At 43.2% G+C, this 25,951-nt stretch overlaps 1 protein-coding gene across 8 annotated transcripts in view; it reads left to right on the plus strand.

Moving 5' to 3' along the window:
• The window catches only part of NME7 (NME/NM23 family member 7), a 157,070-nt gene that overhangs the window by 46,364 nt on the left and 84,755 nt on the right, over positions 1-25,951 (plus strand). For 7 of the 8 annotated variants that reach the window (XM_053310235.1, XM_053310236.1, XM_053310240.1 and 4 more), the window contains 5 exons: positions 10,103-10,210; positions 11,121-11,287; positions 13,546-13,656; positions 15,915-15,965; positions 17,106-17,313. In XM_053310235.1, the coding sequence (XP_053166210.1) occupies positions 10,103-10,210; positions 11,121-11,287; positions 13,546-13,656; positions 15,915-15,965; positions 17,106-17,313 (645 nt within the window). The remainder of the gene's footprint in view (positions 1-10,102; positions 10,211-11,120; positions 11,288-13,545; positions 13,657-15,914; positions 15,966-17,105; positions 17,314-25,951) is intronic. The other variant, XM_053310243.1, reaches the window with a different exon arrangement.

Below are 25,951 nucleotides of genomic sequence, written 5' to 3' on the forward strand. Positions count from 1 at the left end.
GCCAGCTTTGTGTGGCATGTCAGCTGCCCTTTTCTAGCAACCTGGCCACTGTCGTAAATGCTCTGGTAATTTAGCAGCTTGACCACTGTAATGCACTTTAATGCCCGTGATGATAGTCTAGCAGCTTCAACTGGTCCAGAAAATAGCAGCTAGTCTTTTGACTAGAGCTTGCTACAGAAATCATATAACATCTACCATATTTACTGGAATCCTAGGCCAGATTTTTTCCAAGTCCTTTGTTAGAAATTGGGGTTTTCATAAGTTCAGAGTCCTCTTCCTTTCATATAACTGCAGGAATAATCTATACTAGCCGACCCCGCACAGAGCATCTGTGCGGCGCTTTGGGGCCAGCTGTTTCCCCCTCCATTTCCTCCTGCCCCGGACTCTCCTCTCTTCCCCTTCCCTCCGGCCCCGCACTCTCCAGCCCTCCTCCTCTCCCGTGCCTCCCCCCACACAGAGCCTCGGCAGGCGGCCAAGAAGGGCCCCGCCGCTGCTGGTTTTTTCTCCCTCCCGTCCGCCTACCGCAGCTTTTCTCTCCCCCACTCCGCCTGCCCGCCGCCGCCTTTCTCTCCCCCGCCTGCCCGCCACCGCCTTTCTCTCCCCCACCTGCCCGCCGCCGCCTTTCTCTCCGTCCCCCTCTGCTTGCCTGGTGGCTGCCCGGCTGGCCAGCTCTGGCACTTTCTTGCCCCTCTCCTCCTCACTCCACCGGAACTCTCATAGCGTGTCGTGAGAGATCCGCCGCCAAATCCTGGACACGCACTGGCTAAGAGAATTAATTATATAGATTTAACCTCTGTTTTTAAGGGGGTCACCTTAAATTCAAAAAGTTTTCTATTTGGGTAATTATGATATTCTTTGTCGACTGCATTGACTACCAATTTGTTTCTGGGCTAAATTCAAAGGGCTGGTTCAGTCTTTAAAAACTTAAATGGCCTAGATATTTATGGGATATTTAAGAGAGTACCTTCTCCCACATGTCTCTCCCCCCTCCCTGATTAAGATCTATTCAGCTATCTGAGGTAAGAATAACCTTTGCCAGAAAGAGTGTTTTTAGGAGTGGTGCTGCATTATGGGATTCTTTCCCCAGGAAAATTCACCAGACTCTGCATGTGGTGATTTTAGGAGATCTGTAAACAGGTTTCTGTCCTACCAGGCTTATTGAGAAATAGAATTGGCTATTTCAACATTGAATGAACTGCTGCCAGTGTTTTGTGTACTTTATTTTATAAATGAATATTTTATGATTTCTTTGATTGTGGTTTTATTGAAAGCTGCTTGCCTGCTTTGAGGGCACTTGTGGCTGAACAGCAGTCTAAGAAATTTAATCTAAATAAAAATTAAATAACCAGAAGGGCAGTGATCTTGAGCAAAGTGGGTTGGGGGTTGGTTGGTTATTTTTAAAGCAACATTCTAGTCAATACTTCTGAGATGAAAGCAAGTCATGCTGTGTCTCCACTACGTATAGTTTCTGCATCTCTGTTATATAGCCTACTATGTTACCATCTGTCGACTTGTCTATGATGTTTCTGTAGACAGGTTTATAATGCTAGATGGTAAAATATCCTTTCTCTCACTTGGCACCAACTGTATATGCTTTTCATGTATCATCTCAAGGTAGCACTGGGTAACTTTCCAGCTTTGAAAGTCACTTTAGTAATATATAAAGAGTTGAAAGGTAGGATATTTTTACTTACATATTACTTCTCGTATTAAATATTCATGGACACCAGGCCATATCTAAGGAGTATGATGAACTTATTTTCCAATGGCCTTTGACAAAATCCTGAGAACATTATGGCCATCTAAATCCTACTGGAATCAATGGGAATGTAACGGAGGTCCAGGCGTGGAAGACCTTCATTTTCAAGCCTTTACACCCTAAGATTGCTCCAGAAGGTTTTTCGCTGCTATCACCAGCTATTTCCAGGCCGGCCGGCCAGTTGCCTTAGGGTACCCTGAACCAAAAAAACACTGAAGGGAACGTTCAGGCATACTCACATGGGTAATTCCCTGAAACCTAAGGGTGACCTCAAAATCCCCGAGCCTTTGCATAGTAAAATGGTCAAAGCCGGTTCAGGTAGGACAAACATGATAAAAGCATCGGCACAGACCAGGATTATAGAAAAAAGACAAAACATTTATTAGAATAAAAATCAAGGAACAGAGAACATAACAAAATAAGAAAAGCCCTGCTGGGCCCAGGGCCCATTTAGATCAGCATCCTGCTTGACACAGTGACCCACCAGATGCCTCTGGGAAGCCCACAAGCATGAGAGCACGCCCTCTTTCCTACTGCTGCTCTCCTGCAACTGATATTTAGAGGCATCTTGCCTCTGAGGCGGGAGGTGGCCTATAGCCCGCAAATTAGAAGCCATTGATAGGCCTGTCCTCCATAAATTTATCTAAACCCCTCTTAAAGCCATCCAGGCTGTTGTCTGTCACCACATCTTGTAGCAGAGAATTCCATTGGCTGATTACACATTTTCTGGAAAAGTGCTTCCTTTTGTCAGTCCTAAATTTCTTGGCAATCAGTTTCATGGGATGACCCCTGGTTCTAGTGTTATGTGAGAGGGAGAAAAAATTATCTCTATCCGCTTTCTCCATACCATACATGACTTTATAGACCTCTATCATACCTCTCCTCAGTCTTTTTTCTAAACTAAAAAGCCCCAGGTGTTGTGGCCTTGCCTTGTAAGGAAAGTACTCTAGGCCCCTGATCATTTTGGTTGCCCTCTTCTTTTTTTACAGGCAAAATAAAAATAGATGTTAGTAAGCCAGGAAGTGAAAAAGTTGCAAAAAGATGAATTTTAGAATCTCAGGCTTGAGACATGGTTGTAGTAGATGTTTGCCCCATGCCCAGACAAAATAATGGTACTTTCTCAGGGACACTGGAACCCTTCAAACTCTCCCCAAAAAGAGCTTGACACAAAGTAGGGGCATTTTAAAAGGGTAAACTTCAATTAGCTTCGCTGTCTCCAGCGGGTCTGGCACCACTGAGATTGGGATATTTTGACAGGCAAATCAATGTGAAAGAGTTCCCTGAAAGAAGAGAGACTGAAAGTCCCTGCTTTTGTACAAGTAGGGTTATGATCAGGTCAGCGTTTGATGCTCTTTGCCACCTGCTCTTTTCCTTTCCAAACTCAGCTTCATTATCATTTATAGAAATAGGCAATTTAATATTAGTATACATTTAAGTGAATTAGCATATGCAGTGGCTTTCCTGCCCCTTTGGATAAGGTAGCAACCTTAAATGCTTGTTGCTAAGCTACCAACCTAGTAATTTCATTCGTTCTCTTTTGAGCTTTACTGGATAGGAGGCCTTACAGCTTATGCCTATTATGCACTATTAGTATTATAGTAACCGATTTTCTAAAATCCACAACATAACACCAAGTACAAAAGTAAATAATGTGGCTAGTTAATTACTTTACTGTTTTTTCTATCTGTATTCCTTATGTAGTGTTCATTAAGAGTTGTTTCATCGCCTTGTCTCTTTCCTTTCACTCACACTTCTGCAGTCTCAGGTGATAATGGCTTTTTGCCTCTTTTTCAGTACAAAGTAGAGGACCAATTGTGGGGGAATAAAAGAATCAGGGAAAGCTTTCTCAGCAGGAGGAGTTATGCCCAGTAAGTCATCATCATGCTGTTGCCTGCAACAACGCTCTCTTTCAGCTTTGAGAACTGACTGGTACAAGATTGCTTTCTTTGAATGCCATCAGCTGTTTTGGAATGCTGACTGTTTATATGACACAATATTTGACTAATCCCACAGCTTTGAGTTGAAATGTATTGGGAAGGGGGTTTACTCAACCAGTAGTTGAGGTACAGCTTCAAAAACCTATTCAGTAGTGCTGTAAAGCTGGCTGTCTTGATCACTGTTGATGGGCAGCTGTTGAGTGTTGGGTTGGTTTTGTTTTGTTTTTTAAATAACCTGGATATTTCTGAAATTGCTAGGGATGCTCTACAGATGATCAGAAATCCATCCTTTGAGAGGTGAAACTTCTCAGCACTGAGTCTGGGATCGATGCTCATTGGTATTGGTGCGTGTGTGTGTGTGTGTGTGTGTGTATGTGTGTGTGAAAGAGAGGGGGGGATTAAGATGAAACTGGAGGTTGGTGAATCCACAGTTTCAGTTTTAAACTCTAAATAACAACTTCCTGTTTCAGGAGAGGGGAGCCTCTCCCTGCTGCTCAGCCTCCGAGGCTGATCCCAGCAAGCTCCATGGCTGTGGGCAAAGTGTCAGCACGTCACTTTGCACAATTGTGCATTTTTGGAGTGGTCCACCCACCCTTGGCTTGGAAAGGGCATTTAGGTCCCTTTAAATACCATGCCATGCCAGTGCTTCTTCTGACAGTGATGGCACCGCCACCCCATTTGTGTGAGGCCCCCAATTCTCCATGGTAAAAATGCAGAACAGAATCGCTACAATCCCCACCCCCTTAAGACCTGCATGCACCCAAAGGAGGGCTGCCTTTAAAACCTGATCCCGGGCGCGCGCACGCGCGCGCGCGCACACACACACACACACCTGCATGCACCCCAAATATTCTGTTCCTGGCACGGTGATGGGTGCTCTGCTTATGTTGCCACCTGAAGTGTTTGTGCTTGTGAACATACATAATTGTCACTTCCTTCTCGGGGCGCAAACCACCTAGTGCCCATCCTGTCCCCTTTCCCTCCTGCTTGCCAGGATGGGGGGAGCAAGGGACAGAGTGGGGAGAGGGAATGCTGCAGTGAGACTGTGCAGCTTGGCAGGCTGACAAGCCTGGGATGGATTGTGGCGGTGTCCCTGTTGCTAGGCAATTGCATTGCTGGATCGGAGACAGGAGAGGTGGCCTGCGAGAAGCGCTGCAGGCATGGAGCGGGTGCGATCCTGGGTGCATCTGCACCGCCACCTCTGATTGGAGTTTGAAAATTAGCACGATACTGTGGTTATGGTGGCATCCAGGTTTGGACGTAACCCTCCGGTGGCCAAAACAGAGGTCTTGGTGGCAAACCATTGTGCAAACCGAAAAGTTCTAATTAGAGCTTGGCGAGGCAAACCAGAGGAGGTCACTTTTGCTACAAAACTGCGGTTTCACAAATTCGTACATACTGAAGTGCAAACCTCTGCCCTGTTTAGCTCTGATTTTGTGTTATGTCTGAATCTGGCCAGAGAGTGAGAGAGAGATGTACAGGGAGGTTTTGCACTTTGAATTGAGATAAGCAGCTGGAGTTAGCTAAATTGGGGTGCAGCTTTGAGGCTGGTCACAGAACTGCTCTCTGGGAGTCAGATACAGGATTAGCAGTTGTACTTTCTGTATTTGCCTATACTATTCTCTACTTGTACACATATACATAAAGCACATAGTACAAAGACCCCATACGTTTCCAGTGTTCTCTCATCCAAAGGAAGCTAAATCCAGTAGCATTGCCCCAGACTTCCTCACTCCTTGGGGAAACACTTTTTTAAAAAATATATCTTTTTATTATTTTTCAACAAGACAACAGGAATAGTAAAGAAACATAGAAAAGAAAGATAAAAGGAACTTCACAGTTAACATCTCTGGAACATCTCATAATTACATACATCATTCGGGAATTCAACAACCCTCCATTATCAACCCTCCAAAAAACCATTCTTATACCAAGTATTATAAAAAAACCAGAAATAATACTTTAATTAACTATCTGTTAATTGACAATATAAGTGTTCTGTTCACGAAAAGCTGATCCAGTCCTTTCTCTGCCCCATTCTTGCTCTTCCTTATCAGAGCCAGTTCTTTCTGCTTGCCCTGTATGTTGTAAGCCTACTTACTAGGAACTGTGTCAACTATGAGTGTACAGTATCTATCTAGCACTATTGGTTCTAAAGAAATGTTTAAATAATAGTAAAAATTCTCATGTGACTGCTTGGGTGGGGAATGTTTACTTTCAGGGTTTGGTTACGAAGCATGAATATAGTGTCAAATTTCAGAGTAGCACTTCCTTAAAAGATCAATAATGTTGAAATAATGCATTGTTAATTAATATCCTACCTCAGGCACATACTTTGGAGAGGTTCAAGCAACTTGTGAAAAGGGCAGAGGAGAGGTTGCTGTGCGGGGGGGGCGGCAGGGAGGAAACCAGCAAGCTCAGCTGCACACACAGATCTCCCATTGTGTTTCTGTAGTTCTGTCACTTTTTGTATCACAACTACTTTTTGTACACTGTAATATTGTGGGAAGGGGTTGCAGAAGAAGAGTAGATACGCCACAGTTAATCTCTCATGTTTAATTTTCATGGCAAAGTGTTGCCTGTATTAAAGATTGTTGCATGGCCAAGAACTTGTGACAAGTGTGGGTGTGTAGTGGGGAGTAAATCTTGAACGGTGAGGCTTTGGCCCCTAGCAGATGTATTCAGTATGAGAAGGTGGTGTCACCCTGAGTGAGAGGACCTGGTTTGTGTCTAAAATGGCTTAAGGCAAAATATAGTATTAATAATAGTCATCCTTAGCATTCGTATAGTACTTTTTAAGTATTCAAAGTCTTCATATACTGTACACTATTTCAGCAGAGCTTACAGCAACCTGCAAGGGAGTTGATGGTAGTATCCCCTTTTCGCAGATGGGAGGCTGATACTGAGACACTTGCCTAAGGCTGTTTGTTGAGATAATAAGATTTGAAATTGGATTGATCCAGGTTCACAACTTAGCCAGTTTGCTGCCTTCCAAACAGTAGCATCCATAATGAAACTCTTGGAAGGAGACTTAGCAGTGGCGGTTCTCCGCAGTGTTATGGATCCGCTAGCAGTAGAGGAGCTTGTGAAAGAGTTTCTGTCATCTGTTGTGCAATGTCATCTGCTAGCACTGTAACAAACAGAGATTACTGTCTCCATGTATATAACAACCCTGCACAGCATCCTTCTGTTCACACAAAAGGCAAACACCTTTGCATGTTCTATATAGGATATTCGAAGAGAATGTTTAGAACTAGCACAGTTGTTACAGAGTCTTACACTTATTGAAGTCTTATTGAAGTCTTACACTTATTGAAGTCTTATTGAGTCTTATTGAAATATGGACTTTGTATATTTCGGCTAGTAGCACAGAGGATATCAAGGACTAGGATATTGCATCCAGGACTAGGTTATTCAGAGGTTGAGTTATTTTAATAAATCTTTATTTGTCCCAGGCAACGCTGTTTCTGTTTGAAGCATGTTACTTGCAAAGGGGATAAAGAAAAGCCCATTTATCCTCCCGCTCCAAAATATCCCTCTTGCAGTATTAGATTGGATCAGTTTCAATCTGTGACTCCTGAGGATGTGGACAAGCTGCTTGGGGCGGTGCAGCCTACCACCTGTTCTCTGGATCCTTGCCCAACTTGGCTGCTTCTATCTAGCAGGGAGATTGTTGGAGGTGGCCTAGTTAATATCATAAATGCATCGCTGAGGGAGGGTAGGGTGCCCCCCTGCCTGAAGGAGGCAATGGTTAGACCACTCTTAAAGAAGCCTTCCCTGGACCCCTTAGCGATGGACAGCTACAGGCCAATCTCCAATCTCCCTTGGTTGGGCAAGGTGATTGAGAGGGTGGTGGCCAACCTGCTCCAGGCAGTCTTGGAGGAAACTGATTATCTAGACCCATTTCAAACTGGCTTTAGAGCTGGCTATGGGGTTGAGACAGCCTTGGTTGGCCTGATGGATGACTTTTACTGGGGAATCGACAGAGGGAGTGTGACTCTGCTGGTTCTTCTGGATCTCTTGGCGGCATTCGATACCATCGACCATGGTATCCTTCTGGATCGCTTGGGGGAGTTGGGGATAGGGGACACTGCTTTGCAGTGGTTCCGTTCCTATCTCTCAGGTAGATTCCAGATAGTGGAGCTTGGTGACAGTTGCTCCTCAAAACAGGAGCTGTTATATGGAGTCCCTCAGGGCTCCATTCTGTCACCAATGCTTTTTAACATCTACATGAAACCGCTGGGTGAGGTCATCAGGAGGTTTGGTGCTGGGTGTTATCAGTATGCTGATGACACCCAAATCTACTTCTCCTTCCATCTTCAGGAAATGGCACTCATTCTCTAAATGCCTGCCTACAGGCAGTAATGGGCTGGATGAGGAATAACAAATTGAAGCTGAATCCAAGCAAGATGGAGGTGCTCATTGTGGGGGCTCAGAATCTGAGGGGTGAGTTAGATCTTCCTGTGCTGGATGGGGTTACACTCCCCCAGAAGGAGCAGGTGCGCAGCTTGGGAGTATTCCTGGACCCAGGCCTCACCCTGGTATCTCAGGTGGAGGCCATGGCCAGGAGTGCTTTCTATCAGCTTCGGCTGATTCGACAGCTGCGCCCATTCCTCGAAGAGGATGACCTCAAAACAGTGGTGCATCAACTGGTAACCTCCCGGCTTGACTATTGCAATGCGCTCTATGTGGGGCTGCCTTTGTACGTGGTCCAGAAACTTCAGTTAGTTCAGAATGCGGCAGCCAGATTGGTCTCTTGGGCAACCCGGAGAGACCATTTTATGCCTGTTTTGAAACAGTTAAACTGGCTGCCGATATGTTTCCAGGCAAAATACAAAGTGCTGGTTATTACCTTTAAAGCCCTGAACAGCTTGGGTCCGAGGTATCTTAGAGAGCGCCTTCTTTTACATGATCCCCACCGCACGTTAAGGTATTCTGCGGAGGTCCGTCTCCAGTTACCACCGGTTCGTTTGGTGGCGACTCAGAGGCGGGCCTTCTCTGTAGCTGCTCCTGGGCTGTGGAATGCACTCCCAGCCAAAATTCGTAATCTTAATTCTTTACTGTCCTTCAAGAGAGCCCTTAAAACTCATCTGTTTGGCCTGGCCTTTCAGGGTTTTTAATTCGTTTTAATTGTTTTAATGTTAACCTGGTTTTCAGGGTTTTAATTGTTTTGATACTTTAATTGTTTTTTAAGATGTTTTTAAATTGGTGTTTATATTTGTATTTCTGTTTTAATTGTTTTTAATGATTTCTATTTTTTAATTGTAAACTGCCTTGAGCCAGTTTGGAAGGGCAGTATAAAAATCAAATAAATAAATAAATAAATAAATATCCATCACTATGTCCAGTAATTTTGTCAAGTGGTCACTGTCTGGCTCCTAAATTTTGTGGCTTGCTCCTAGATACAAATAAAATTTGTCAAGGCCTATACATAGTCTGCCCAGTAATGTTTTTTTCTTCTGAAGGCAACCAGGAGGCCAGTTTGCAACTCTGAAGATCCGGGGACACACATACACACACACACACACACTCTCTCTCTCTCTCTCTCTCTCTCTCTCTCTCTCTATATATATATATATATATATAATTTTTGCTTCAAACAACTCTGCCTGATGAAGCACTTTGGTTTTATTAGAGACCTTTAAACAACTAGAATTGTCTTATAACAAAAAATATACAGGCAGGATCGATAATAAGTTAGCCATGACTAAGTTTCACTGAAATTAGTGTGATCTAAGTTAGTTATAGCTAACTTGCCTCATTTATTCCAATGTTGCTTAGTTCTGACTAATTTAGTCTGGATCCTGCTTGGGTCTTTATCCTACTGGTTCATCACTTCAAATATTTAATAGGATCTTGAGCAGTGTTCCCTCTAGTGTTTTTTATCTGTGCGCGGAATGAGTTTTGTTCTGGGTAGCAATATCAAATCAGTGAGTGCTCATGTACATTCAGAATGGGGCCTTCCTGATTCAACCTGAGCGGGATCTAAAAGTAACTGAGCAGACATTAAAAAAACTTGAGTTCACACGCACATGTGCATACCTTAGAGGGAACACTGATTTCTTGAGTTCAGTTTTAAATTTGAGTGTAGAACAGAATCATGTTTATTACAAGTATGGAGAAATGTCACTAGTTATATGACTTCTTGGAGGTAACAAAAATCTTGATAACTAATGCTGCTTATTTAAATTAGCAATTTATGTATTTCACAAATGCTTTTTCTTCAGAGATTCCATTAAAGAAAGATGTTGTTGCCTTAGATGATCAAACCACATGACCGTTATGTACTGAGCTCATAATTATTTTTGTTGCTGGATCTATCTTCATTTTTATGGAGAAACAAATTTCAGTTAATTGTTTCCTTATGAGATTATTACTGAATACCAACATTCCTTTTCCCCCCCAGAGTCAGGATGAAAGATTTGCTTTCATTGCTGAGTGGTATGATCCAAATGCTGCACTTTTTCGACGTTATGAACTTTTGTATTACCCCAAAGATGGATCCGTTGAGATGGTAAGACTGTCTTGATATATGAATATCTTGCAAATTGCTATGCCTCAGAGCAAAAATTAGCTACCCTTTACATTAAATACACAATGTTACAAGAAGTCAAAAAGTAAGAATTTATTTTATTTCTTAAGGACTAAATAGTCTCAACTCTGCAGGGTGGGAATAGGACATATTTTCCTCTTTCCAAAACCCCATATTAGAACTCTGACCTCTTTGCCCAGTTATCACGGAAATATGGTAATAAAAATGTGCAAAGGAAATGTGAAATAATAACCATGTACATGCATGTTTACCATGTGTCTGCCTTTCTGGTTTGGTAAAAAGAATGACCCAATGTAAGGACAATGTTCTCCGTAGTTGTAAGTAATCCAATTTACATATTGTAATGAATATGCTCATCAGTAAGCATTGTTGTTAGGAAATAACTGTTAATTATAAACAGAACTAGTTTTGCCTGCTTCCTTTACAGCATGACTGAAGCATGGTGTGTTCAGTTCATGAAGAGACCTCTATATGTTCTGCAGTGTGTTCCTCAAGCTATTTGGTACAGGTTTCTTTTATAGACAGGGTCTCTGGAAACAGAGTATAAAGTATGATATACTCTCCAAAATCCAGCAGCTTAACAGAATCCAAGGAATCCCAGCTTCTTCGTTGTGCATGGTTGCAAATTAAAATCTGAAAGTGTGTATGCAGCTTTTCCCACAGAAGATACAAAACAGAAAATGGGGGTGGAGTGGGGTGGGATTCCTTCCCATCTACTTTCCTTCATTGTCTTTTCTCTTTTATGCATTAATGAGATAGGATGGACATTCAGCAATCCTGAAAAGTTGACTGGAGTTCATGATGATTTTATACTACATTAAACATGTATTATAGGCCTACATGTAAATGATTCAATCTCTTTACCATGCAGTATGATATGAAGAACCGCTGCAAGTTCTTGAATCGCACAAAATATGAAGATCTCCACTTTAAAGATTTATTTGTGGGCAACAAAATTACTGTCTTCTCACGACACCTTAATTTGGTTGACTATGGAGATCAGTACACCTCCCGCATGTTGGGCAGTTGCAAAGAAAGGTAAGGTTATGTTGTATTTGAAATTCAACTTTATGAATGCATTGATACCATGTAGGAACATAGGAAACTGCCATATACTGAGTCAGACCATTGGTCTATCTAGCTCAGTATTGTCTTCACAGACTGGCAGCGGCTTCTCCAAGGTTGCAGGCAGGAATCTCTCTCAGCCCTATATTGGAGAAGCCAGTGTTCTCCATTACAGGGATCTGAGACAAATTTCTTACTTCATTATGTAAGGCAAGTGGGAAAGTATCAGTATGGGTGTCAAACTGGCCTCAGATTAAAGATAAGTAGGGTTTGCATGAGCAGGAAAAGAGAAAAAAGGTTAGTTCTAACCTGTCAGCTACCAAATCTTGCTTGGCAGACAGTCTTGTGATGATTATTTGGTAGCTTGACTGCATTTCATGCAACTCTCCCCAGTGGCATAAGAGACACTTGTGTGGCAGACCTGTATATGCCCATTCAAAACACCACTACATTTTTGCAGTGTAGCTTCTTCATTGTTATCCCAAAAGCTTTTAGAAAAGATTTAAGATAGGAGAGAACTGTAGCTTCTTCATCACAGCATCTGTGCAGCTCTACATTTGTGGACTTACACCACTGGGAGTCAAACTATTAACAGTTCACATTCAATTTCAGTTCATGTTCACCAGTGGCTGACATCCAAGCTAAAGTTATGCATGCCAAAAAAACATTCGCTATGTGCAACTGGAGAGAGCAATATTTACTGATCTCCCCTGTTCTCTGCAGCCAAAATTTGTTCTCTGCCTCCCAGAAATTTGTTGTTGAGGGTCCTACAGCCCTCAAGGACCTATTTTCAGGAGGGGCAGTGGGATGCAGAGGGTATGGGAGAATGAAAATTGCCCCTCCCATGTTGCATGCATATGTTTTTTGGGTGTATCTTTTAAGTCTCTGGTTCAGATACTAACTTTAAACGTGGTTTTGGTGGAATCTGCTTTGATATGTTTCGTATCAAACTCTCCTACTTGCAATGTAACTTCTGTAAAATAAATACAATGATAACTATTTAAAGGGGGAAAGGGTTTGAAAACTTGAGGGGGGAAAGGGTTTGAAAACTTTCACACAAAAAACTTGTATAATAGGATAAATGACTATTGCATTGCTTATTTTGAATTGGTTACTACTTTTCTTGCATTTACGAGTTCAGTTCTGATTCAAGGCGACCAAGATGTTAGGTTCAAGTTCAGTTCCGGTTTGCTGGGGGGGGAAACATATCTGCATTGATTTTTAGATTCAGGTTCAGTACAACACCCATTGCAAGGTTGAGCAACGCAGGACATTTTTTGATGGCACCACAAATCTTCTCTCTTTGGAGTTTTGTTGTAACATCATCAGCTTGAGCATAGGAAGCTGCCTTTTACTGTGTCAGGCCATTGGTCCATGTAGCACAGTATTGTCGACACAGATTGGCAACAGCTTTTCCAAGGTTGCAGGCAGGAGGCTCTCTCAGCCCTATCTTGGAGATGCCAAGGTGGGGATTTGGAACTCAGATGCTTCCCAGAGTGGCCCCATCCCCTAAGGGAAATATCTTACAGTGCTTACACAAGTAGTCTCCCATTCAAATGCAAAGTAGGTGGACCCTGGTTAGCAAAGGGGGAAGTTCATGCTTGCTACCACAAGACCAGCTCTCTTCCCATTGTGCAATGCAGTGATGAGATGCTGCACACAAATAGCCCTCCATATGATAATTGGTGGCATAATGCAATTGACAGTGGTCCCAAGGAGGCAGCTGCAACATGGAATCTATCTCTTGGACATCTTATCTTATAGGCATTATAATATCTAGCACTGCTACAGTATGTGCTGGGAACAGGGGTGTAACTAGGGGAGAGGGGGCCCATGTTCATCCCTCTCTCTGATGCCCCCCCCCAGAGTGAGGGAGATAATGAAGAAAATAGGGAGGGGTGGATCTGGAGGGCCCTCAGGAGCTGGGGGCCAGTGTTCTTTGAACCCTTTCGCTCAATTATAGCTACCCCCCTGGCTGGGAATCACCTGCCTATCTCAGACACAAGCATACTACTTGAACTAATGCAACATTTTTAACCCAGATACCTCCACTGCACAAGAAGGATATGAATGATATACATTTCTCAGTGTCTACAACCTGCATGTTAATATTTTCTTATGCTGGGATATTTGAGTGGTAGAAGTTTCCTTAAGCTTTCATTTAAATGTCTTATTCTTACCGTGTTGCATTTTTGTTTCGTTTCTCTCTCTCTGCCCACTCCTGTGTCCAGAACCTTGGCTTTATTAAAACCTGACACAGCACTCAAGCTTGGAGAAATCATTGATATGATTATTAATGCTGGTTTTACAATAACTAAAGCCAAAATGATGACGCTTTCAAGGTAAGGCTCTAATAAGAGTTTAAAAAACAACAGCACAAAGCTTGCACATTATTTTTTAGTTAGTAAATGTTTTTTACATGATGATAATACTTGTTTATACAGTGCTTTGGAAATATTCACAGTACTTCATGTATATAATTTCAGTGCAACAGCTCTTTAAGGTAGACCTGTATGTATTATTATCCCCGTATTCAATGATGGGAAAAGACGGTGCTAAAAATGAGAGAATAAGAGCTTTCTTGACCTTTTGATGAGTTCACAGCAGAGGCAAAACTTGAACTGGGGATGTTCTGGTTTACAGACAAGTCCCTTAGTCACTATGCTACACTGGTCTATGGGTTAAAAAAAGAAGAAGAAAAGTTCCTTAATTATAGTTCCCTAGCTAGATACAAGTGCTCTGTGACCAAAATTGCTTTAAAGTTTGCATGAGGTATTTTAAAATAGCCTATTCTTTGATTAACTTCAATTTGAGAATTAGTCATAGAAATGACCTTGCAGATATTTTTTTTCTTTTTTTAGAAAATGAATATTGTCACGAACCTGGCAGATATTTTTGATGCATGCATCATTACAAAAGTATATTGATATAGCCACACAGTTGATGGTTAGGGACTGAAAAAAATTCATTCCTGATTTGTAAAACATATTCTTTAATCATATAATAAAAATTATTTGTTGAGTGCTGAAATTTTTTGGTGCTGTACAGAACACATAAGACAATAGGACCTTCCCAAATAGACACATTAAGCAATTCAGACATACAGAAATATAATTAAAAACTCTTGAAAAAGAAGAATGCTGAAATTTAAACTATAGTAACTTATTCATAGGTTAGTTGAAATAGTTCAGAAACTTTTTTTTAATAAGGAAGGGAAGATAAACAATTAAGTGAACATCAGCAGGCAGTAAAGTCTATAAAAGAAACAGAAGGAAAAAAATACTAGGTTATTTTTAGTAACACTTTGTTACTTTGCTACACTTGCCTGAAAACTTGCAGCCTCTTGAGTGAGTGCAGTCATGATGACTTGTTTTTCTTCTGCTCAGCATCCTCATGTGTAATCTATCTCCTTCCATGTTTGATTTATACATTTGACTGAACAGCTCTGTGTGTGTGTGTTTGTGTTGCTTCAGCTTTGCCAGGACTTTTGAGACTGCAGCCCTGGGTACCCGCTGGTCTCTTTAGCTCCCTTATAAGTTCCTCCTCCACCATACTCTTGACCACTCACCTGCTGGCTGTTTTCCAGCAGAGAAAACAGCCCTCCCCACCATAATACCGAGGGAGAGAGGATCGTGCTCTGGGTGGCATGGTGGGAGGAGAGGGCATGGTGGGGAAGATTAGGCTCTGGTGCTGCCCAGAGAGTGCAAGCTGCTACTTCTGCCTGCAAACTTGCCCCCTTTGGGTGGGGCGGCAGGGAAGAAAGAGGCAGCACAGGGAAAACATACTTGTGCAACTGGGCAGATAGCTGCATGAGCAAGAAGCAGCCACCTTATCTTTTCACACACTCTCCCTCTGATCAGGAGCCGTAGTGACTGTTCCATACAACCATCACTTCCCCAGTCTTTCCTGCTATATCACCCTGAGAAAGATGATAAGTAAGAGGTTGCGACTGGTGCTCCTCCAACGTGCTCTCTGTGGGTGGCACAGTGGTGGGGATTCTGCTGCACCACCCACAGAGAGAGCACCAGCAAGCAAGAGGTGGTGCAGAGAGAGGAGACAGGAGCTTTATTTCTGGGGCAAGTGTGTGTGTGTGTGTGTGTGTGTGTGTGTGTGTGTGTGTGTGTGCGAGAGAGAGAGAGAGAGATCTGGATCAGGACTGTAGCAGTAAAGAGTTAAAGAACACTTTCCCTCACATCTGGTCTGGATCAACCCCCTGAGCATGTTTGATGAATAAAGAAAAGAAACGTAATGCACCACAATGCACTAGTATAGATTGGCCTTAGGAGACTTGTGTTCATGATGAAGTCAGGGATTTACTTCAGCTGCCTTCTTGTCATGGAGAGCCTGGGTGTCGGAACTGATGGAGTAGCTCTGGCCCTAGACAAGAGCATGGCAGGAAGATCACAGGAAAGGCAACAGGAGTTTGAGATGGAAAGCAAAATTGGGAAAGAATGGATAAGGAATCGCAATGGGAATGAAACATAGGAAATCCCCATTGCATAAGCAGAACTCTGTTGTGGTTCTTTGGTTCCAATCCATTGCTGATTATAAAATTTGTTTTCACAGAAATATTAAGAGTTTTTTTAAAAATCTCTTGTAGGAAAGAAGCAATGGATTTGTATGCAGACCATCTAGCAAAGCCTTACTATAAGTAGGTATATATTGCCATGATTTCATTTGTATATTGCACTCATTGATATAATGAATGTTATTTGAGGGAGTTTGGTTTTTCCCTTTGTAGTTATGAAATTTTTACACTGATAAATTACGGATAGTATTTTTATGAAGGGAATAGGGGGCTGTAGAGGCTTGTGGGACTGACTTCTCATGGGTTCTCTCATATTCTGGAGAAGCAGGAGAAGGTGCATCAGCCACTTGCTGACCCATGCTTGCCTATTTTGACAATGGCAAAAGCACCTTTTTTAAAGCATCTGTCTCTTCCTCACCTCAGAACACCTGCTCTTCTGTTACAATTAAACAAAAGTTGTTGCCTCCAGAATAAGCAAGGTTTTGTGGCTTTTATATTAACAGAAAGCTTGTTGATTCTGCTGAGGATATGTTCAAGGTGGTCTGTAGTGGTTCCTCCTTTTTAGGAGACCAGCCAGTCCTGCAAGCTTCTCCAGCTGTTTTTGTCTGCTAGTGGAAGGAGGTCTGCTCTTTTAAAAAATATTGGGTAGGAGACAGGAGTCAAAATATATCTGATCTTATGATAATGCATTCCGCAACTGGTGGCTCTGATCTTCTGTCCCAGAACTCTTTCTTAGTCATTTACCTGTAGTCCTCCGTGGCAACAGTCTGCTCAGTATTGACGATTTCTTGTATTCTGTGCATGTATATTCTTGTGCAGTACATGAATTTTTTTAAAAACAAGGGGCACCCCTTGTGAGCAAACATGGTTTGCCAGCCTAATCAGATAGACTTGGCAAGCCTCATGAGGTCTACAGGCTGCCAACTGAAAAGAACTGGGAGGCTGGTACACATAGCTTAATTTTGGGGTGTCTAGTGAGTCTATCTTGCTTGTTTCAGTGCTGACAAAATAAAATTAGAGATAGAAATTACTTTGGATGCTGCTACTGTTCCAGGATGAGCAAACTAGACCCTTTGGCACCAATGTTCCACATAGAAATAAGATTTTCTACCAGATTTCCTGTTTAGAAAATATAATTGCTAAAGTTTATTTTCTGATCATCTTATATTAAGACTATTGGCTTGGTTGTATTTAGGAGAGCTGAGTCTAGTCAGAGCTTGCTTGTTGACTGTGAATTTTGACTACTGTATTTTCTGCTTCCAGTGAGCTTCTTGAGTTTATTGTAAGTGGCCCAGTTGTTGCCATGGAGATCTTGGGAGATGATGCCATATCTAGATGGAAAACCTTTTTAGGACCGGCAAACTCTGCTGTTGCCCGAACTGATGCTCCAGGCAGCATTAGGGCATGTTTTGGAAGTGATGGCATAAGAAATGTGGCTCATGGCCCTGATTCCGTTGCTTCTGCTGCTCGAGTAAGTTTTCCAAAATATATTCTACCTATCAAATGAACTTTTTCACACGTATGACTTGGTTCCCATTGGTATATACATCATAATTTTTGTGTTCTGATAGCTCTGACTTAAAAGTGTGTTGCTGATGTTTGTGAACAAAAGTTTTATTTAGCCATACCACTCTGTGTCACCCTATTTGAATTGTGATGATCAAATATTAACATCCCGACTTGTCAAAATAATTGGATAAAATGATGCCCTCTATTATTCAACAGACCAGGAATTACTCCAAGCAGGCGCTCCACCCAAAATATTTCCCATTCCCCCTCTTCAATCCCTCATCCACCAGAATGGAATTTTACAGCAAAGCGTCAGACAACACAGCCTCCCAGGAACCAGGTCCTGGCCAGAAACTGGGCTGGGTGGGACCATGTGCACAGGGTCATCTCTCCTTCAGATTTCAGCTGATCTGGTACTGACCTCTCTCCCCACCACAGTCTTCCTGCCACATGGTCTTGGACAGAAAGAAAAAATAGATTGGAAAATAGACTGGAGGGTTTGGCTTAATACAAAAAGACAGCATTGTCTGAAAGGAATGTGGCCCATTTTCATTGTTGAAAGAGGAAATTGCTAATTTAGAAACTTTTAGTAATTTTTCAGTTAAGAAGACACTTGCATGCTATTTGGAGATTACTTTTTTCCAACACACTAAGAGTTTGAATAAATTCGGCTTTGATTCAGTTAAAGGGTAAAGGCAGGTAGAGTTTCATAGGTGGTTTGAACTTTAGGCTTTTGTGGTCTGGAAAAATTGTGCTCCACAACATTTATTTTCTGTTTCAAAACATGCTTGTTGGTACCTCAGAACAAGTATGATTAAATCCTTTACAGGTGAGAAGAAAACACCAAGGGTTAGTTTTTCAACACCATGTAGTAGGGGTATGCATGGAACTGGGAAGCCCAGTTCAGTTTGAATTGAACTGGACTCAAACGGAACTGGGCACGGTTCAGTTCTGTGCACATCGAGCCGGGCCCCAGTTTGGCTCAAGGCCGAACCGGTTTGGGGCTGGCTCAAAGAGGAGGGGGTTCTAAAAAACTTTTTAAAAGAAAACTTGCTGCCTGGTCCTGTGATCTCTGGGGTGTGCTGCCATGTGGGGGCAACAGTTCCCACTCCCCCATTGTCCCCCCTCGGTCTTTTTAGGGTTGGTTCAGCACATTTTCAGGTCCTTTCAGCCCTCTCCCTGCTCGTGGCAGCTGTTTTGAAGGCTACCGCACATGCACACTGGCCATTTACATACCTGGATCCAGCATGCAAAGAAAGCTTTTTGATAAAGCTCCTTGTGATATTTTAGTTAAGAAACTGGTCAGATATGAACTAGATTATAATGCTGTGGACTATATTGTAGATTCAAAACTATTTGGAAAACCATACTCAAAGAATGCTCCTCTTCAAACTAGTGAGAGAGATTTCAAATGAAGTGCTGCAAGGCTCTGTCCTGGAGCTACAACAGGTGAACCCGTGTATCTGCAGAGGTTCCATTCTCCACTACAACTGTGGATAACGGAGCCATGGACACTGGATCATTGAGTCAATGGGACTCAGGGGGTTAGGTTCCTGGAGACTTCGTAAAATAGAGAAACAGCAAAAAAGGGCCATCAAAGTGATGGGGGGGGGAGTGCCCTGCTGTGCTCCACAGGTCTCCAGATGTCCAGCAATGCTGCCCCAAAGTCCCAAATCCAGCTTCTTTCTGTGGAGAAATTGTGGGTTTTAAAAAGTTTTTTTACACAAATGAGCCACCAAATGGCTCCTCTCTTAAAACCGGAAGCCGGAAATGACCTCATTTCAGGCCACCCAGGATATGCGGAATTAACCCTTTTTGGACCTGTTTTTCCCTGTGTATGCTGAGGTCGGGTGTCAATTACCTGACTGGAGATAGGTGAAACCGCGGATGTTGGATCTACGAATGGCAAGTTACTTTTCAACATGTTGTCAGTGACTTGGATGAAGTGGGGAGGGAATCCTCAGATATGCAGATGACAAAAATGTAGAGGGCTAACAGAAAAGAGGAGTAAAAATTAAAATACGAATATGACAAATATTTATATTCCACTTTTCAACAAAAGTTCCCAAAGCAGTTTACAGACAGATATAAACAGATTAAATAAATAAATAAATATAACATTAATAAAATTGAAAATTTGGCTGAAATGAACAACAGAGAAAAATACACAGTGCTACATTTAAGTTAAAGAAAAAAATGAGATGCACAGGATGGGGGATGCCTGGCTTGGTATTAGTGCATGTGAAAAGGATCTTGGAACTGTAGGATATTGACAAATTACAATGGGTTCAGAGGAGGGCAAAGGTCAGCAGTCTGGCAAACAAGCATTATGAGGAAAGGTTAAAAGGAGCAAGTGTGTTTAGCCTGGAGAAGAGAACAACTGAGTGGGGAACGGATGGCAGTCTTCAAATACTTGAAGGGCTGTCACATAGAAAAGGGCAAAGAATTGTCCAGAGGGCAGGACTCAATCTAATGGTTATAAGTTACAGGAGGGTAGATTTCAGTAGAACACTAGAAGAAACTTCTTAACATGTGGGCAGTTCAGCAGTGGAACCACTTGCCTTTATCTAGGTTCTCTTGATGAACTGCCCTGTAGGGAGTAATAAGCCCACCCTTGCTGGAGGTCTTCAAGCAGAGGGTCTGGATTTCCTACATCAAGTAGCGGATTGGACTAGATGGCTTACAAGGCCCCTTCCAACTGCATGATACTATGTACATTCACCTGTATGCACTGTGGATTCAAGGGTAGATGAACATTGTTGGAAGTAGTGGGTGCTACTACTGGAAGAGCAGAGCATTCTGGTACCTAAGAGTTAAACACCTCCCTCCTTCTTGGGCAGGGCTCCTTGTAATTGTGTTAACCCAGCCTATATATATTTGACTTTACCACACAGTAGGGTCATTCACACGGCCAATAATCCTGCAGTCTGAGAGAGGTGGGGGGAAGGCAGGGCATTCCTACCTTGCCCCACATGATCAACGACTGATTCAGGAAAAGCCATTGTCCAGACTATTTTAATCTTTGTGGGTATAGACTCATCATGGCATCTAAATATCCTTTCCAAGGCCTTCATTACAACCCTACGAAGCAGGGGTGTACCAAGGTTGGAGTCGGCCCAGAGACGAGATTTTAAAATGGGCCCTTCGCTGCCTTCCTCTCCTTCTCCTGGCCCCATGTCTCTGCTAACTATCCCAACTACAGGCACAAGGTGTAAATAGCAGCAGAACCAACTAATACAACAGTATCAATGAAGAACTTTAATAATTGCACATATCCCAACTCAGTCCTTGAGCTCCATAACTTGCAAGTTCCAGCTATCTGAAGGCACCAACTGTATTATAGATATACTATAAGGCGGGGGGTGGGGGTGGTGGCAGTTATTGTTTGCATGGCAAACATGCCCCTAAAGCATTGTCTGGTCATTAAGCAATAAATGAATAAGGCCATTCCACTATTTTCACTCCCCCCCCCCACTATATATGCATCTGTCCAAGATTATTCTTCATGTACCCAATGATGTGGACTGTACTCCATGAAAACTTGTGCTATAATCCATGTGTTAGTTTTTAAGGTGTGTCACAAGACCATTGTTTCTGGAGAATAAAGAGGTCTGGCAACAAGAAGCAAACAGATGAAACCCGGGATAAAGCTAATGTAGTCAGGAAATTCTCATCCAGCCAAGCCTCATTGAATCATGTGGGGAAATTAATTAATTCTCAGCCTTTGCTTCCTCTCTGTAAAAGGGTGCAACACCAACCATAGACTGTAGACACATTGCAGCTCTAACTACATGTTTGAAGATTTATCCCTGCTACCCTTAACAAACTCCCTAGCCCTGGTACCCTTCCTACCATCCCTCTGTTCTCCAGGCTCAACCCTTGCTCCACTCTGCCTGCTCTTTTGCTCTTCTTGTCACTTAGTCAAGCAACTTCCTCAAACCAGCCTCCTTTCTCACCAATCCCTGGCACCCTTTGTACCAAATTCCTCCCTCCTTTGCTCCTTCTGCAATGGTCCACTTCTCTCTTCCTACTCTTAAAATAACCAAGACCTCAGGGATGTTGCAACATATCCTTTGCTTTTTTGGCCCAACACCCTTTCCGGTTAGAACACTAATAATTATGTAGTAGGGCTGGGAGATGCCTCTGCCTAATTCAGTATCAGTATTGAAAGCTAAATAAACCTCCTTGTATAGAGGCAGTATACCTTGGAAAGCCAGAAGCTAGGAACAAACACCAGGGAGGGCTATTACTTTTGTGCCCAGCTTTTAAGTTCCACAGAAGCAGCCAGCTGGCACTGTAGGAAACTGAGTGTTGGGTCACAAGGACTGTTCATCTGTGCCAACAGTTTTCTTGTTGTTTTTTCTTTTTTTAAAGTCTGGAGCTAGAGTTTTGCCTACATCATACCCCTCTAATGTGGGTGTGCTCCCCCTTAATTCCAGACCGGGGCGGGAAGGGATAGCCATGGTGAGGGAAGGAAAGCACTTTGCACATCCACAGATCAGATGTAATCTTTTCGTTACATATTACATTCACGAGAACAAGTCCATGGGATTGTTGTTCTCCAGGGCTTAACATGTCCACCCTCCCCCAACCCCAGTCTCCAATGCGAGGAAACGAAAGCAACTCTTGCAGAGGAGGAAGTGACCATGATACTCTTAACTCAATTAAGATTACTCTTGGCTCCAATTACACTGATTGCAATTAAAATAATTTGACTCCTGTGACACCCCACTTCTCCCACCCCACTTCCCCATATTTACTTCCTCCAAGAGTCCTGTTTGCTGCAGCCAATCCTACGTGGGATAAGGATTTCTGGAGAGTTTTCTCTTGTAACTTTGGAGTTTGCTAATAGCTACTAATGATGCAGGAGGGGAAGAGTGGCTCAAGTGGTGGAGTGTGGAGACTAGGACTTAATGGCCTGCCACTGTAGCACCTACCCTGCTTGCTCTGGAGCTTCTCCTCCTTGTCTCCTCCAGATCTGTTGACGTTTTTTTGGGCAATGCCACTCGCTGGATCAGCTGACCCCACCATGCCTAGCTTCCTGTGCACGCCTGCTTGCTGCTCACGGCGCACACGAGGCAGGCAGGTGGCTGCTGCCCCGCCCCGCTGCCCCCATCTGGAATGGAAGAGAGAGGGTGCACAGGCACAGCTGCTCAGGTCTTGCCTTGAAAGCAAGGGAAAGCCCCCCCCATCACCGCTCTCGCCGCACCAAGGCCACTGGCCATTGCACAGCCCACCCGGGTGGCCGGCTGCAATCAGGTGGTGGCCACGGGGGACAGGTGTGCGTGTGACTGGCCTCTGGGGTGTGACTGGCCTCTTGAGGCAGTTGGCCGGGAGACAACTGTCTCCCCTTGCCTAATGGACGGTAAAACCCTGTTACCAAGTGCTAGTCTGTAGCGTATTTCTTGACTCCTGGATCCTTTACTGTTGACGGTCGATCCTAAAAGGCAGAAGCTATCCACCATTTCAGTGTCTTAATTGTCAATTCTGGGGCTGGTTGCAATACCTGTTGTCGTTTCTTCAGTCTGCTTTACATTTAGTCGTAGTCCCATTTTTTTGCTGTGCTCCTTGACTTTCATTACTAGAGCTTGCAAATCACCCATGTTCTCAGCTATCAGAGTGATGTCATCAGCGTAGCACAGGTTATTGATGTTCCTTCCTCCAACTTTAAAACCACGCTCATCTTCTTCCAATCCAGCTTCTCTCAGTATATGTTCAGCATATAAGTTGAATAAATACATACAGCCTTGTCTTATTCCTTTGCCGATCTGGAACCAGCCTGTTTCACCAGATATTCCACAACTTGACATGGTCGACGCAATTGAAGGCTTTTCTGTAGTCAATAAAGCACATATTGAGTTCTTTCTGGTATTCTTTGGCTTTTTCAGTTATCCAGCATGCATCAGTCAGCAATGATGTCTCTTGATCCTCAGCCTTTTCTGAAACCAGCTTGAACATCCAGCATTTCCTTTTCCACGTAGGGCTCTAATCTGCATTGGATAATCCTGAGCATTATTTTGCTAGCATGTGAAATGAAGAATATTGTGCGATGGTTTGCACAATCTAAGTCACCTTTCTTCGGTATGAGTATGTAGACTGACCTCTTCCAATCTGTTCGCCACTGTGTCGTTGTCCAAACACAGAACATAGCACTCTTCTAAAAGCCTAGATTAAAAAACTATGTTCTTACTTGCGCTCCAAAAGCAATTATGAAGCTGAGGAGCAGATGCCAGCCAGGAGTGCTTTCCAAAGCCTGGGGGCAATGACTGAGAAGGCCCTGTCCCACGAGCACAACAGCCGAGTCTCCCTCATCATCAGCACATGGAGCAGAGTTCCCTCCAATAACCTTTTCAAGCGGGCAGAAACCCTTGAGAGCAGGCAGTCCTCCAGATATCGAGGGCCAGTTTAAATTCCAAAGTAAACAGATCATGGCTCTAATGCCTCTTGTTAAGTAGTTTTATATGAGAACATTTTCTTTATAAACGCTAATACTATGGTAGTTGCAAAATTCAGTAAAAAGATCTAGTTAGCCAACTCAGGTTCTCTCTTCCACTCTCTTCCCTTTGTCTTTAAGAGATCTACTGACCCTGCAGTTGGGTGGTAGACAGTAACTAATGGAATGCCACCAAGGTGTCTCTTCCCCCTCCACGAAAAGCCTTTGGTGTTCCCAGGTCTTAAATGGCAGAGATGCAGAAGTCCCCTCCTAGCAACAAATAATGTGTACAGTACAGTCTTTATCTTGCAGGTGGGTTGGGTGGGTAGATAACAGTGCCTAACGGAGTGCCTGACTGCAGTCCCACCTGCCACTCTCTCTCTTTTCCTGCACCATAAGGAGCTTTCTGGTGGCAAGAAAGCTCCTTATAGTGCAGGAGAAGTTACCATTGGTGCGTCTCCAGTTACCACTGATACGTCTGGTGGCAACTCGGAACCGGGCCTTTTCTGTAGCTGCTCCTGGTCTATGGAATGCACTCCCAGCAGATATCCGCAGTTTCAGCTTGCTGTCTGCCTTTAAGAGAGCCCTAAAAACCTATTTCTTTGGTCTGGTCTTCCAAGGCTTGTAAAGTGTTGTGTTTTTTAAAGTATTTTAATTGGTTTTAAATGGTTTTAATCATTTTTGAATTGTTTTTAGCATTGTGTTTGAATTGTGGGTTTTATGTCTTTTAAAAAGTTTTAAAAATCCCAGCCTCTGGATGGGGTGATTTATAAATGAAATAAATAAATATATACATACATAAACACATAAATAAATATAAGACAACACAAAGGGACCATATAACATCGGTTTTGAAAGAACTGCACTGGTTGCCGATATATTTCCTAGTGAAATACAAAGTGCTGGTTATTACCTACTGTATAAAGCCCTTAACAGCTCTGGACCAGGCTATTTAAGAGAGCGCCTCCTTTGTCATGAACCCTCCCGCCTTTTATGATCTTCTGGAGAGGTCTGGTTACAGTTGCCACCAGCTCGTCTGGTGGTGGCTCAGGACCAGGCTTTCTCTGTGGCTGCCCTAGGACTTTGGAATATGCTACCTGAAGAGCATCTCCTTCTGTGTTTGTTTTCAGGAAGACCCTCAAGACTTTTCTTTTCTTGCATGCTTTTAAATAGAATTTTAATGTTTATTTTTATCATGTTTTATGTAATTTAACCTGTGATTTTAAATGTTGGAATTTGTACATCACCTAGAGATTTACATATCAGGCAGTGTAAAAATATGTAAATAAATAAATAAATAGAAAGATGTAGGAACATAGGAAGCTGCCATATACTGAGTTAAGACTATAGGTCCACCTAGCTGAGTATTGTCTACACAGACTGGCAGCGGCTTCTCCAAGGTTGCAGGCAGGAATCTCTCTCAGCCCCTTACTTGGAGATGCCAGGGAGGGAGCTTGGAACCTTCTGCTCTTCCCAGAGCGACTCCATCCCCTAAGGGGAGTACCTTACAGTGCTTACACATCCAGTCTCCCATTCATATGCAACCAGGGTGGACCCTGCTTAGCTAAGGGGGCAAGTCATGCTTGCTACCACATGTAAATGGAGACTAAATCCATAGAGATTAAATTATATTTTCTTTATATTTATTTTTCCTAGTCATACCTGTCGCTAATCCCATGTATGGCAGGTCTTGCGAGAGTTTGTGAGCAGCTGCTGGACTAGTGATGGGGACGAAAATAGGGAGGAGGAGGCGGGCCGACCCAGCCACCAGGCGTAGGAGACAGTAGGGCTGGGCCGGTCGCCGGGAACAAGAGACAGCAGTAGGCCAGCTACCAGGAGCAGGTGGCAGCAGTAGGCCGGGCCAGCCACCAGGAATTGGTGGGTGGGTGGGAGGAGGCCAGAAACCACAGCTGCGGGGGGGGGGGAGTAAGTCGGGCGGGAGGAGGGGAGAAGCAGGTCGGCGGAGGTGCAGATGCTCTGTGCCCGGCCCAGCTAATTTCTCTTTAGTGTTCTGGAAAAGCTATAAATACCTTTTTGTTTGATTTGTTTTTAAACCCTTTTGTTTCTGTGTTCTGATGAATTTTGAAGCCCTTCTGAAATGATTTAGAGTTCTGGGTTTTTTACTAGAGTTCCCTGACTTACTTGTGTCTTTCCAAGGCATAAGAAA

This window comes from Hemicordylus capensis, chromosome 3 (genome assembly GCF_027244095.1).
Source record: "Hemicordylus capensis ecotype Gifberg chromosome 3, rHemCap1.1.pri, whole genome shotgun sequence".
NCBI lineage: Eukaryota > Metazoa > Chordata > Lepidosauria > Squamata > Cordylidae > Hemicordylus > Hemicordylus capensis.